Source organism: Triturus cristatus, chromosome 2_2 (genome assembly GCF_964204655.1).
Source record: "Triturus cristatus chromosome 2_2, aTriCri1.1, whole genome shotgun sequence".
Lineage (NCBI taxonomy): Eukaryota > Metazoa > Chordata > Amphibia > Caudata > Salamandridae > Triturus > Triturus cristatus.
Genome location: NC_140582.1, coordinates 77,809,621 through 77,824,062, shown reverse-complemented (window position 1 = coordinate 77,824,062; position 14,442 = coordinate 77,809,621). Strand labels below are relative to the sequence as shown.

Here is a 14,442-nt window from a genome sequence, read left to right as displayed (position 1 = left end):
CGTCAGGGTACTCTTCAGAGGTGTGGAGTGTGAATGTTTCGTCTCAGCTTCCGAGTGACCCCGATAAGTTACCTTGAGCCTTTTGGGCTCGCTGCTCTTTGCTGTTATTTACTGCATACTCTTCAGCTCAAGCTAATTGATATCAGAGTCTTCCCTTTGCATCAACTTAGTTTCTTCATGTATCTCTTCGACGCTGGACAACCCAAGGTCCTTTAAGTAGCAAGCTTGAGTTGTGACTGCACCAGTGTGAAGAGTGCCCATCTTTGTTTTTCTAGGCTTCCGGGGTGTACATCTGACATCATTGGAGGATGGATAACCAACTCCATTTATCAGGGCCCTTTTTATGTTTGTTTTTTTATGGTTCGCAGACTCTTGCAAAGTGCTTGTGAACCTGGAGCAGGCCTTATAGCTAGGAGCCAGGCACCCACAGCATGTTTCATGTGCCTGAACTGGACCATTCTTGGGATCCACGAACCTGGTTCCAGATTCATGGACCCCAACAAAGGTCCAGCACAGGCCCATAAAGCTTGCAGTGAGTTCACCGCCCCTGGCCATGAAGAAATAGACAAGCAGGGGACAGCAGGTGAGCAACAATGAGAGTGCATGTAGTGAATATTTGAGAGGCAAAGCAATACACAATAGAGAGAACATAAAAATGAGCACTCCTATACAGTGCTAAAAGAAAAGGAAAAAAGTAGCTCTCGGAATTTGGAAGAGTGGAAGAATAAAAGTCACCAAATTAAAAGAATTGTAAGGAAGATATGCCCCAGGAACAAAAGAAGAGGAATGAAACCTATCAAATAAAAAGAAAGCAAATGAAAGTGACAATAAAGCCCACCAAAAGCAAGCAATGGGCTGTCCCAAAGCCCACTGCAAGTACTGGTATTGTCCATAATAGCTATAAACTGTCTGAAAGCAAGACCTAAAAACCTCTTCCCCAGTTATGGTTAGGTAAATTAACCATATTTGGCGCCCCTGTCGTGCACTGCATTTGACCATACTTACAACATCACTCATGACATATTAAGTATCAGAACCACTGGAATTATGCGATTTTGCGGCTGTGTTTTTCGCATAATTATGGATTTGTTGCATTTGCCAAAGAATCTATCATCTACCACATAATCTGCAGATTATAACAAAAAAAATCGTTCCTAGCTCAAACGGAACAAAAGTTACTAAAAACATGGCATCATGTGTTTGCTTGCAGTGGAAGGCCCTTTGCAAAGGTTAACTTGTCGTTCTTCAGTTGCTTATTTCTTCATTTCGAGTTAACCTGGTACTAATTAAGCAAAATCTTTGCCCAGACAGTATCACCATGTGTATAAATTACGAAATGATGAATTAATACTATCAAAAGATTTGCTGGAATTTTCTGCATAATTTGCTTTTTCTTGTTGCATAATTTAGTCAACCCTGTCACATAATTTGGTGCTGTCCTGTTGCATAATTCCAGTGGACTGCATATACCACATCCAATAGTTGCCTGCACCCAACCTTTGGCTATATGCAGCAGTGTTTGGCCGCATGTCGTACAGTCGGCAAACCCTGGATTACTGGTTTGTGGGCTTGTGCTAGACTTTCAAAGGCCAGGTCTTGCACCCCACCAACTGCCGAAGGCCAAACCCCAATGCGCAAGACCTTCATCGTACACTGTGGAAGGTGATTTATAGAACCTGGCTACCCAAGCTGTTATGGAAGGCTAATCCCCACTGTGCAGGGACTTCAGCTGTGAGCAGCAAGCAGGGCTGGCCGACTACCGGGTGAGGAGACCACCGTGCCAGGTCTTTATCCAGGTCCTCTTTCTTTTTTTTTTTTTTTTTTACATTTTAAGGGTTCTCAGACCCTGCCTTGTGGTTTCGAATACTTGCTGCCTCCTGAGCCTATGCTAGATCTTCCGTGCGGTTTGCAGACCTGGTTCAAAATATTTTTTTAAACCTTTGTCAACCGAGGGTAATTGTGCAGAGGGGAGTGGCCAGTCCCTGGGGAAAACCTCCGAAGCTGCAGGTCATGGGCAGTGTGGTAGGAATACTTTCACAGAAGTTGGCAGTAATTTACAATAAGAACCCCCCCCCCCCCCCAAAAAAAATTAGAGAAAAAAAACAGTTAAAGTGAAGTTAAGGTTAGAATTGATTACAACTAAAGATATATGTTTAAAAACCTCTAATTCATTTTAAAACCACAGTTTGAGTACTGTTATAGTTATGAATTAAAACAAAAAAACAGATACATTTGTAAGTTATGGTTAGCTAAGCCACAGAAGCTATGCAAACTATAGCTTTCACACTAAATACAATGCCCACACAAGCCTTCCCAAGTACTTGAATAACAAACTGAGCTCCGTAGGAAGCAAAAGAAGCGCCAGAAATAACTCAACTCACTGGAGATGCTGAAAACCAAAAAGTAAAACATGCTGAAACAGGCATTTTTTTTGCCAAGTCCTGACAATTTAGTACCAGCTATTGAAGTGCTTAAAAGAATAACACCAGCTTGTTAGCCTCTCTCAAGGATCCCCACCTTTTCAGAAACCCTACTCCAGCAATTGGAGACAGTGATATGTAGTTCACATTTTTCCTCACTTAATCCATCCTGCACACTTTAACTGTACTCATCTTTGGGCTTTGTTCGTATATTTTGTTCAATACTAACTACTACTGGACAGGTTTGCCTAATCAATTCGTGTTACTTGTGAAGGAGGCGCTCCTGTTGCTCTCGGCACCGGGGTTCAGCGGCGCGACGGGCCAGTGGTACTACTACTTTACCATGGTTCGCTGTGTACACAGTGCTTAATTTGAGCCTGTGGTTTCCAGTGCTGGGCACGGCACCTTATTATGAAAACTGACATTTATGTCAGTCTGCCACGTGGTGGCGCTCTCTGTGTAATTTAAAGCTAAGCAGAACAACAGTTGTTTATGAATTCAATATACATTAAAAGCGACTAGAACAGTACTACCTCCGCCCAAGACATTCTTATAACTTCGGGGCTTGGAATAGTCTGAATTGTCACATTTATAGGAGTGTTAAGGTTAGTAGTTGTGTAGGTACCGTCGCTTGCATGGGCAACGGGTGGTTCAAGCGGCAGTGGCCTCCTGAGGAGGCCCCTGGCACTTATTTTATTACAAATTAAGCATTGTGTGTACCTTGGTATGTTGTGTAGACTGTGCCACAAATTGCTGATGCGCACTGGTAGTGGGCCATATAGGGTGTGAATGGGCCTGGTATTAAATCCAAAAAGGCAAACAAAGTCGAACATGACCCTGAACATACATGGTACGTGCCCTGCCCAGATATTCACCTGAGGGATGCTCTCTGCAGTCATGGCGGCTTCCGACCAGGCGTCGGACACCTCGGAGGCGATCATGGTCGGCTTCACCGCGATGGTTGGCTTGGAGTACGGCGAGGCGCTCACTCCGCCATCCTCCTCGGGCGCGTTCTCGGCTTTGCTGCGTAGTATCCCGCGCAGACCCTGCAGGAGCGCCTGCCCGGCGCGCGCCTCGGGCGGGCCCGCCTGCAGCCCGTGGGACCCCCGTGGGTGGAAGCAGTTCTTGCACGAGCCGGGCTTCCACACGTGTTCCACAAAGTCGCTGCACACGGACATTTTCAGGCCCCCGGGTTTCAGTGAGAAGGCTGTATGCATTCTGGGCCCGGTGCGACCGCTCGCATTTTGTGTTCTGCTCCGGAGTACACCCCTTAGGTTTTAGATTGCACCTGGAAAGAAAGATAAAAAAAAAAAAGATAATTGCTCAGTTATGTTATTTACGGAAAATGTGGATTTTCATTATTTTTCTGATGCACTAATTACACATACATTCCTTGCTTCCGCGACAAAGGTTCATTGTCTTCCGTCTTTCCCTTCACAGATTAACAAGGACTGATAGCAGCCCCACCCCCTCCCCCAAATAAAGAGACAACTGCCAAACCTCTGCTCTGTTAATGAGAGTGCACCGGCAGAAGCAACGCAGGACAAAACCTCGTCTGTGCGCTGCCACAGTGCGTGTGCATGTCAAACTCGAACCAGACGTGTCCTGCAGCTGGCATCAGACCGGCGTCTGAGTTGTGAGGAGCTGCCCAGAGAAGCGGTGGTCGTGAAAGGGAACCTCTTTATGAGGGAGTGGGGCTCGGGTGGCCCATTTATTCTTAATCACATTAAGCTCCTAGATCGGGGTCAATTTTAATTGCACCTAGTGATATCCCATAGTCGGGATTCGAAATTGTATGACCTATTTCCAGCCCCTCTCCCTTTAAAATGGCCACACTTTTAATTCATATTCATGCACAAGGGCGGAAAATTAAGGGGGCACTCAGAAGTTATCCTAAATTGGTAACATTCTTTGTAACCCTGCAGGCCCGGCTCCAGAATTCCGCACCAGGGAGGTCTGTGAAGCTGCATGGGTAGGACATCAAAATGCAAGTGAAAGCAAGGAAAAGGATAAACCGGGGGTTTGTAACATCTGCTGGCGCAGGCTTTGACAGCTGTTTAGCTAACTGACAAGTCTAGAAAGTTTCTTCCATTTATCATGTCCTGTGCTCAGTGCCTAATTTGTGCTGCAGGGAGAACCTTTTGCACAGGGCACGGGTGCCCAATGGGTACTGGGTGCAGGGTACTTAAGCACAAGGCCTGAGCGCAAGCCAATATCTGCACCAGTGCCCACTAGGCATAAACATGTCCCAGTGTTACCGCAGTGCATGACCTGTGGATTATGCGGTGCCGTGGCACCACATTTAACCATAAATGGTGAAAATGAATGTTTTTAAAGTCCTGAATCATAATGGCAAAGGTTTCAAAATACATATTTAACAGAAACTATGCTAAATCTTTGGGTTATTTTCTGTCCATAATTCTTTGGATATTACACTAGTTCTGTGAAATATAGATTTCAATTAACGACAAGGATAGAAGGTATTATAGTAAGTATCAAACAGGATCCAGAAGTAGGGTGTAGTCGTTTTTTAAAAGGATATTTTACTATTTTAAAAACCGTAATATAAAAAACGCATGTCGTATAACAAGTTCTAGAGTTCGGCTCAATTTCCAAACCTCTCTGCCTCATAATTATCATGTCACAGGAACTCATCACTGGCATTATAGAACTAAGGGTGTGCAAACTATAAACTGTGCTTGTGTGCTATCCTGCTGCATATCTGGCTGCCGGAAACTGTTATACTATGCCCTGACTCTGGGATGAGTGTCAGAAGGGACACAAAATAACCACTGCACAAGATGAAATGAAATACCAGTATTTGTAAAGCGCACAGCTACCTCTGACGTGGTGTCCGGGCGCTGGGGGCCCTTGGGAAGATTAACCTCTTCAATGCCCATGAGCTGGTCTCGTCATGGGCCGCGGTTGCGCTGTGCCCGTGACGAGACCAGCTCGTCATAAACCCCGCCCGCTAATGCAACGGCCGGCACAGGGCGGGGAAAGGGGCGGGCACTGAAGGGGTTAAGCAAGCTATTGCCCAGAGTCACATGGTGCTGGGCTAACCTGCTGCTGGCACCGGGGATCGAACCGTGAACCCCGTAGTCCGGAGTCAGGCACCCTGGCCGTTGCGCCACACCTCTTCCAGCCTTGTCTTTTCCCAAGGACAGTCCTGAGACTGTCAACATATGAGGAAAGAGCAGTACCTTGCTAGTCTAATCTAGTAATAATTAGCTGGCACACAGTATTCTTCTGGCCATGTGAGCGGAAAAAACATTACCACTGCTGCACAGTCCCTTTCTTTTTATCCAGTTATTTTATCAAATCTTTGCAACCTTACAATTAAAGATTTTAAAAAAAATTGAAAAGTGCAAAGCGTTGCAAATTTACACACCACCATATAGAAACACACAGTAGCCCATTGTAGAGTGGAACAATAGTGCAGAAGTGCCGTTTTAGCTAATATTAAGTTACCCTTTTCAATACGGAGTAAGTATTTCATGGTTTGAAAGATGCTTTTCTGAAGCCTGTTTATAACACTACTCCAACACAGGTTTCGTCATAGATGTCGTATCAGCAGGACTTTACTTTCCTGAAGTGTAAAGCACCACAAGGCTCTTCATTTAGCTCTACTCTCCTTTAAGTCATACATATTCCAACTGGAGACGCTGAGCATGAAATATGGCCTGATCTTCTATGCACACGCAAACAGCACACACATTTGGTGTTTCTAGATGATTATTTGGCCAACGCGCTTTTACTTCCAAGCATGTCTAGCAGCGGTAGCAGTCTGGATGCCAGCTTACATGTTAAAACAGAACTCAGACGACAGAGATGCTTGTTACAGATGGAGCGCTTTCCCTCACTATATTGGACTACTGGTTGGTGGCCCCCAACATCTGGATGGTATCAACCCCACTGAAGTGAGAAATCTAGGCATTATGTTTGATTCAGGCTAAACTTTTACTATTTACTTCACATATAGTGAGTTTGCCACTATTTGTTTTCACATCCTGAAAAAGTAGAGAAAAATTCTCACATTTACCCATACTGTTCGCAAAAGTCTTGTTATTCAAGTGGCTATTTCAACCAGATTAGATTATGGAAATGCCATTTTAACTGGGCTTGCACAACTCTTTGATCAATGAACTTTAGATAGTCCAAAAAATGGGCGTCGACTTTTTTTTTAGGTCTGAGAATAACTGATTCACTTTCCTCTAATCTTGTAAAGCTGCACTGGCTCCCAGAGAATCTTTTTTATAGACTTTTGAAAGATTCATAAAGCCATTCATGAGGTTTGACCAAAATATCTTCAGAAGGTTTTGTTTTTCTTGTACCCATGTTGACTCGTACCTAGGCATGCCTAAATAGGATTACAGATGCCTTCTGCTTAGGTGGCCGCTCCTTCTGTTAAAAGAAGTGGTTTGTGGAACTCGCCCCCACTTCTCAGACCTGCCATCATTCAGCAAGGAACTTGAAGCCTATTTGTTCAGAATTGAAAGACTTCACTATTAGATGGGCAATCCAAGAACCAGGACACCCTTGGTGTATTCATTATTGCTTATATGAAATGAATTCCTAGGTCACCTTCAAGCACACATTTCTGGAATCTAGTTCTATCAAATTTCACAAAACTCGACATGTGATTGATCCATGTGCACCTCAATATGGGTAAAACCAGCCTTTCCTATTCCAGAAAAACAATCTAAAATGTATTCGAGAGACATGTAGTTTGGATGTTCACAGAAAAAAACTAATTTATGCACAATGAGTATTTTGAAAAAACTCTGCAGCCAGTACCCCAAAACAAAAAAAGGTTCAGTGCCTATTCCATGGTCGTAAGGGAAACTAAAATCGGCCCAGGCAGAATGAGTAACCCTCCCCACACTGCAGGAGACGGCCACCAGAAGGAGGCAATTGGACTTTTAAAGTCGGGTCATGGCAGGCATACCTGCTCTTAAAGAAGCGCTCATGCCTGCAATCCACTGGGAAAATTGCCGGACTGGAACAGTGGCCAACCCTGCCTTGACTATCTAGAAACAAGCATTGGCAAAGCCAATAGGTCTCGCCAATGGTTTGTAGCCACGCTGCACAGCATCCGCAATGCTGTGCAGCAGAGCTAAAGTAAAATGTAAAAAAAAAACTTTGCGTGGCTGCCAGCCTCATTGTGTAGGCACGATGCATGTTCGTCGACAAAATGACATGGACACTTTCTGTTTTTAGATACTGATCCAAGTAAGATCGGTAATCAAAAACAAAACGTACAAAAGCGTTTTTTAATACTTTTTAAAGCAATCAAGGAAATAGATACAACAGGGAGAGAAAGGGGTGAAGCAACATGAGGAGGGCAGGGGAACACAGCAGCAACACGGGGAAAGGCAGAGATACACCAAAGCAACAGGAGGATGGTGCTTCTGGACAAAGTATTGTGGCACATAGGCGGACCATCTTAAGATTCAGCCTTGCCAGCAGTATTCAAGTTCAGAGAAGTCCTAGGATGATTCACAAGAACAGATATTTGGCAGGTAAATTTGAAGAGGGGTTAGTCTACTATTGATATGGTGCAACAAGCCTTGTAAACCCAGTCAAAGGTCACTTCATAGTACAAAACTAGGAATGACTCAATCAAACGCATACAATAGTTCACGAAGCAAACAAGCATGGTTCTGTGTTTTAGTGAAAACCAAAGTGAAAGGTGCACCGGTGGGCCCTGATTTCTTTCTCCCCCCCCCCCCACGTCATCGGACACAGGCCAGGTGAGAGGCCAGAGGCCGGGACGCGCCCACTGAACATGTAGCAAGTGTGGACAGCATCTGGCCATCACCAGATCGGGGATCGCTTCAAGCCAAAGATCACTCACTGCCCGTGAGTGCAACAACACCCTGAAGGCCAGGCTGTAAGCAAGAACCCCAGCAATGGCGAGATCTTTATGCTGTGTTACTATGCAATATGTCTATATGCCCAACCTGAATCGCTTCTACCTTTCTTAATAAGTAATCTTGAGTGAATTTGCAACTTGTATGTATGCAACTCCAACCACTAGTATCTGTAGTAGGCTATGTACTTACTACCATTCTTATGGTGAGTTTAGGGTTTATCTGTTTGTATCTTTTATGTAATTCATGTACTCTGAAGTCCTTATGTAAAGTAACTGGTTCTATTGTAAAGCGCTCTGACACCTTCGGGTAAAGTTTGCACTATATAAACACACAAATAAATGTCTTGAGTCCGTCTTGTTAAAAACGGCTATTTTGTGTTTCTTTTGCAAAAAACAGTAGTGTAAATTAACCCATTCGCGTTATTTGTCCTGGTAACAGGTGTACCAAGTAACAATGTTTGGTTTACTCAAGGCAATTCTCATTACTCCCAGTCCGCTCCTCGTTACTTTGCTTACACCTCCCCTCTTCTTTCCGGGGCTATGGGGATATGTCCTCCGTCTGGCCGCTCCGGGTTTCCCCAACTCAGACTGCCCATAAGACCGCACTACTCAAAGGAAGGCAGGTAAGTGCTGAAGAGGAAATGTACCAAATGCAATTCAGTGTACGATAGAAGGGGATGAGGTAGCTCTGTTGATGAGGTGACACTCCTTGGGGGATGTAAAGAGGACGGTGCGGTGGGGGGCTTTGGGGGGAGGAAGACATGGCAGTAATTGTAACCATGGTAAGGATTCGGGAGTTTGAGTGAAGGCGAAGGTATAGAAACGGAAGACAGGACAGGACTGAAGGATCTCCAAGTGCTGTTAATGTCCACTCAGAAATTAAGAGTTCCGCAAGGCTTCTAGAAAATGTGCTTTTAGTAGCGGTTTCGCAAGCTATAAAGAAACCTTCCCAAACACGCCGCCCACACTTATCGTCTGCACATTACTTTTCCTTTTAAAGCCTGACTGCTAAATAAACAACGCCAGCGACAAACACGCCCGATAAAAACACGGCTGGCGTATAGTCCGAGTCCCTGTCAATTATTACATGAATAACAAGCAAAAGCAAAAGCACGGCGCGTTGTGTGTAACCTGACCTATGAGGAATGCAGCTGCCGCCCTGCGTGCCGCTGCTCGTTCCCGAGAGCAAAGCGCAGCGGGGGTGAACATTAAAAAAGAAAGTGGGACATGCACCCGCCTTTAGCCATTTGCGTGCTTTCATTATTGAAAGACACACACAAACGCCTATCCTATGTGTGGGAGGAGTCAGACCTACATGGAGTAGTTTAGAGTACTTACAAGAAGCCTCGCAGAGCAGCGCATGCGCGCTGGCTCAGGCTCGACCTAAAAATGAAATGGACTTGAAGCTCGTACAAAGCCCTTTACATTACCTTTCTGGAAAATATGAAAGTGATCATTAGACACATGAATGTACATTTGGATAATAAATTGTATAGTTATTGTAGCCAATGTATATTTGAACCAAAAACATAAATCTGAACTTAAGACTGCACAAATTGCACCAAAGAATGGATGTTTAGACATGTTCATTCACCAAAATAAATGTATGTTAGAATGGTGTCCCCGCAGCATCACATTGACAGGATTAATCTTAACTTGTACCACGTTAACTGATCATAAATATTGCGTACACCTGCCCTCAACTAAGCAGATGTAGAAAGGTAACTCCTTATTGTGTTCTATGTAGTTCCAATGAATCACTGTTATTCACCTGACTCGTCATTATTTAAGAGTATCATGGGTACACTACAGAGCTGGAACATGTTGTTAATGGCACCGAAATTAAACATATAATAGTGCTACACAAATAATTAACACAGCCATTCATCCTTCCAAAGTGGGTAATAGTATGATCTGTGAATGTTACAGTACTTGGAAGTGCCAAAAGTGTGTTATTTAATGCTACATACAAGCTATTATTGTTTAACTTATATTTAATTCTATGCAGCCAGTTAGGAAATGCATTAAAGCAGGAAGCAAATAAAACAGACTACTACTATGTTGCATATGTTCTAATTGAATGTACATTTTAATTTCTTGGAATGGCAAAAGTCTTTCAGGACTGTTTTTTTTGTTATGTCCCTGTTTTTGTCTTAAGTACCTTGTGAGATAAGATTGTCTCTTGAGCTATAGAGGGAGAGTTGCAGGATACCCCTAATGGTCATTTGTGCATGAACACAGCTGGTATCACACCTGTAAAAATGGCCAGTCATTGCTTAGTATTCCTTAACCCCTTCAGTGCCCGCCCCTTTCCCCGCCCTGTGCCGGCCGTTGTATTAGCGGGCGGGGTCTATGACGAGCTGGACTCGTCATGGGCACAGCGCCACCGCGGCCCATGACGAGTCCAGCTCGTCATGGGCACTGAAGGGGTTAAAGAATGAGTCAGATAAAGCCCATGGCAGGCACCACATAAAGCACTACTAAAAAGAACAGGACAACTGTCCACTTGCTAATGGCCTTGGGTGGACCAGGGGACTCATTTGGGAAGGCTTGCCCCCTGCTTCCCAAACCCTAAACCCCAACCTCCCCCCCCCCCCCCCACGGACTGGGCCTGTAACCCTGCAACCAAACATGAACCATCTTTTTCCACTTAGGGCACTGGGAACTGGGACTTTAAAGCAGGGCAAAAATTTACATTCAATCATCGAGGCACGGCTTATCACCTCGGGGGGTCTCCCGGCGCTGTGTGGTTTGATCGCTCCTCGGTCAGAGAGCGGTGGCGCTTGAAAAGCCAGGTCTTCAGCTGTTTCCTGAACTCCCTCCAAGACGAGGACAGGGACTTGGCTGCGAGGTAGGAGATGGCCAAGCCACTGCAACGGCTGTGAAGTTTGCGTGGTATGTGGGCTACCGTGAGGGTGGTGGAGCGGAGCTCTCTGGTTGGTTGATAGAAGGTCAGGCAGTTGTTGATGTAGGAGGGACTGGATTTGTGGAGGGTTTTGTAGGTGTGAGTGGGGAGTTTGAAGAGGCAGTGAGGTAAGGGGTGATGTTGGCTCTTCTGGGAAGGTTAAGGATGAGTGTTTTTTGGTTAAGCTCTCCATAAGAGTGGATGTGTTTTCCAGCTCTCTCTCGTGTGGTCCTACCCCAGCAAACACCTGCTCCCTACTTAGTCATGTTGCTCTCGCCCTCCTGTGCTCTCCTCTTAACTCCCCTGCCCTCTATGATGCTCTCACCCTCATGCGTTTCTCCTTGCCATAATGTTTGGCTTTCCCTCTTGTTCTACTTGTTCTCTCTCATGCTTCCCCCCACCCCAAGTGTTATTCTCCCCATTGTGTGCTTCTTCCACCCCACGTCTTGTCCCTCTCTCCGTCACGTGCTGCTTTTCTGCGTCCTCTCCGACCCACTCCTCCCATTTGACCCTCCCCTGCGGTCCTCTTTCATTTTGTGCTAAAAAAATATTTTTTATTTACCAATCCATGTGACATCCGCCATCTTGGATATGTAAATAAAAAAAGGAAAATACTGCACGTTACGGGCGAGCATGCTTTTTGACGTATGTGTGCGATTACAGAATGACACGACTGGCAACAGCGAGCACATCATCATGCTTTTTCATCTTTTTTTTGGCAAACAACATTGGCAAAGGCCTAATAGGTCCAAAAGTTGAGATCTTTGGCTTTGCTAATGCTTGTCTGGTTTGTGTCCAGGGAGACCTAGGCTTCTGCAGAAGTTGAAAGTTATTTTTCAAAATGTGCTAGAGTTTTGCCATCACAGTTTTGTGTTTGATGCAGCAGAACCTCAAGACGATAGAGGCTTGCATCCAGCCTGGGATGACCAGGGCACGCTTGGATGATCAAATTTACATTGCCCTTTGATGTGGTCTGCTTTTGTGGGTGCGACACTTTTCACAGGTGGAGGATGCCAGCGAAAAGGGTGACGGCTACATTTACGTGTGAGAAAGCAAAGCATGAAGTGTGACTTGGAAAACTATTCAGGAAAGTATGGCTTTACTGTACAGAGAAGAGAAAGACAATATCATGTGGTGACAGTTTTCATAGTGATGTGGTTTTTCAGTGCCAGCCTGCTGTCAATTTCGGATCTGATGGACTTGGCACTGGCTGTGAGCGAGGCGTTAATCCTTCCTGGTTCATGTCCGTAAGCCAGGATTGGATATGGGAGTGGTCGGCGCTACTGGAGAGGAATCTGAATTTAATTGTGATTGGATTGATCTGATGTAATTTCCTGGCTGACAGAGAAGGGACGCAAGTAATGTTTTGATGCATTTTACACCCTACTTTTGTTAGCTGAGAGCAAAATGAGTTCCTAGATAGTCAAAACGTAAGTGACGTATGTAGTTTTAAGAGTGGGGTATTTTTAAGAGGGCAAAAAAAAGATTAAACTAATATATTTTTTAATCTTTAAATCAGGAGTATTTCTTTCTTGACACTTATTCTTTTCATGGTTGCTGGAAATGGACTGATTACAGAAGTAAATTATGGTTTATTCCTTTTATCTAGTGAGGCGAGTGAGCAGCAGGACTCAAGGTTGTAAATTCCTGCTATTTTTCAGTTCAGTGTGGCATAGTCTAGGAGCGGATTAGCAAATAATTTCCAAGACTGGAATAGTGTTCTGCTGTTTGTTGCTTACCCCTGCACGTGTAGATAGCAAGATGGTATTTTAGCTAAGATTATCTACATGTGCATTATATGGCGATTGTATAGTGTCAACCTAGTGAAAACGGTAGCAGAGTGCCTTACACGGTAAAAGGCAAGCATACAGTCAATGAGTGATAGAACAGGTGGCTGGATATGGGATTGTTAATGCATTTCAATGCTGTGTTCTTTAAACAGACGAGTCTTCAACTTTTTCCTAAATTGGAGTAACGTTGTGGCAGTGCTTATATATGGGGGATGTTGTTCCAATCCTGCGTACATAGGTGGAAAAGGCCTGCTGTCTTAGCGCCTTTTCCATCTATGGACCCGGGAGGACGCAAAAATGAGAGTTGCTATCAACCCCTCCCCAAGTCAGTAGTACTCCTTTTAAAACCCAGAAAGGCGGAATAAATCAATCGGTTTGTGCATCTGTTGAATGCACATGGATTTCTTAAACCAATCAGGTGGTCCATCGTCCCAAGTCAAATTTTATTCTATAATGACCCTGTCTAATAAATGAATGGACTCTATTGTTATAAAAGGAATTTACATTTTACTCCACCTGTTCAACATGACATTTACATGGTTTTTCAAATAACTCAGCTGCTTCTGAACTATATGTACCTTGCTAATATTATATGTTCATATCTGTCAACTGGAAACAGTGCTGGCCTTTTAAGACAACATTAATTGTTCACACTAGAAAATGTAAGCCTATATTCATTTTGGGAGAAGTAAAACAAGTCCCAGAATGCATGTAAGCACCTGGGTCTAAAACAAGTACAGCAGAGAGAGGGGAAATACTACTCAAAAATGGAATAATATAAGCTAAACTTTACACGGCTTGAGCAGATAACCCACTACCTCATCTGCCTCTCATATACCAACGCTGTCATTGGTTTAGTTTTCTTTTGAAAAAAAGTACTATACGCCCACAAATGGCAAAACAGGGGTACACGCCGCAGGATGGCAGGCCCCCAGGACAGGTGCAGGCCAGATTCAACCAGTAAAAGCCACCAGCCGACGGTGGCCGCAAGTTTGAAGTTTTAAGACTCAGCCCGCACTGCTGTTGGCTGCCTGGGGCTGGCGGGGTTCGCCTGGGCATCTGGTGGGGGTGGCCAGTGGAACTTAAATATGAGGGCAACTTTACCTGTTGTCACCTTGATCCCTGGATGCCCCTGACAGACGCTGAACCACCCCCCTGCTCATTCATGATCGAGGTGCAGGGTCCTCCGGTGAGCAGGAATCTAGGGCAACTTCATGTGCATTCCTTTAGAATAGGGGCAGCGACATCTGTGGAGGGACAGGGTTTGACAGGGAAGTGGTTATAAGCATAGGCAGGTGGAAATCAGATTGCTACAAGCGCTGTGTTCGGCTTAACATGATGTAGGTTTGGACAAATTTAATTTCAGCTAGAAGTAAGGTCATTTCTTTTCTCTCATCAGTTTTGCATTAGGGCACATGGCTCCTGCCAGTGTGTGGATCGTTTGCCATTCCT

General features: G+C 44.7%; 1 protein-coding gene across 5 annotated transcripts in view; it reads right to left on the bottom strand.

Moving 5' to 3' along the window:
• Nucleotides 1-14,442, bottom strand: part of PRAG1 (PEAK1 related, kinase-activating pseudokinase 1) — a 91,465-nt gene that overhangs the window by 65,721 nt on the left and 11,302 nt on the right. For all 5 annotated transcript variants that reach the window (XM_085641067.1, XM_085641066.1, XM_085641068.1 and 2 more), the window contains exon 2: nt 3,296-3,708. In XM_085641067.1, the coding sequence (XP_085497193.1) occupies nt 3,296-3,637 (342 nt within the window). In that variant the 5' untranslated portion in view covers nt 3,638-3,708. The remainder of the gene's footprint in view (nt 1-3,295; nt 3,709-14,442) is intronic.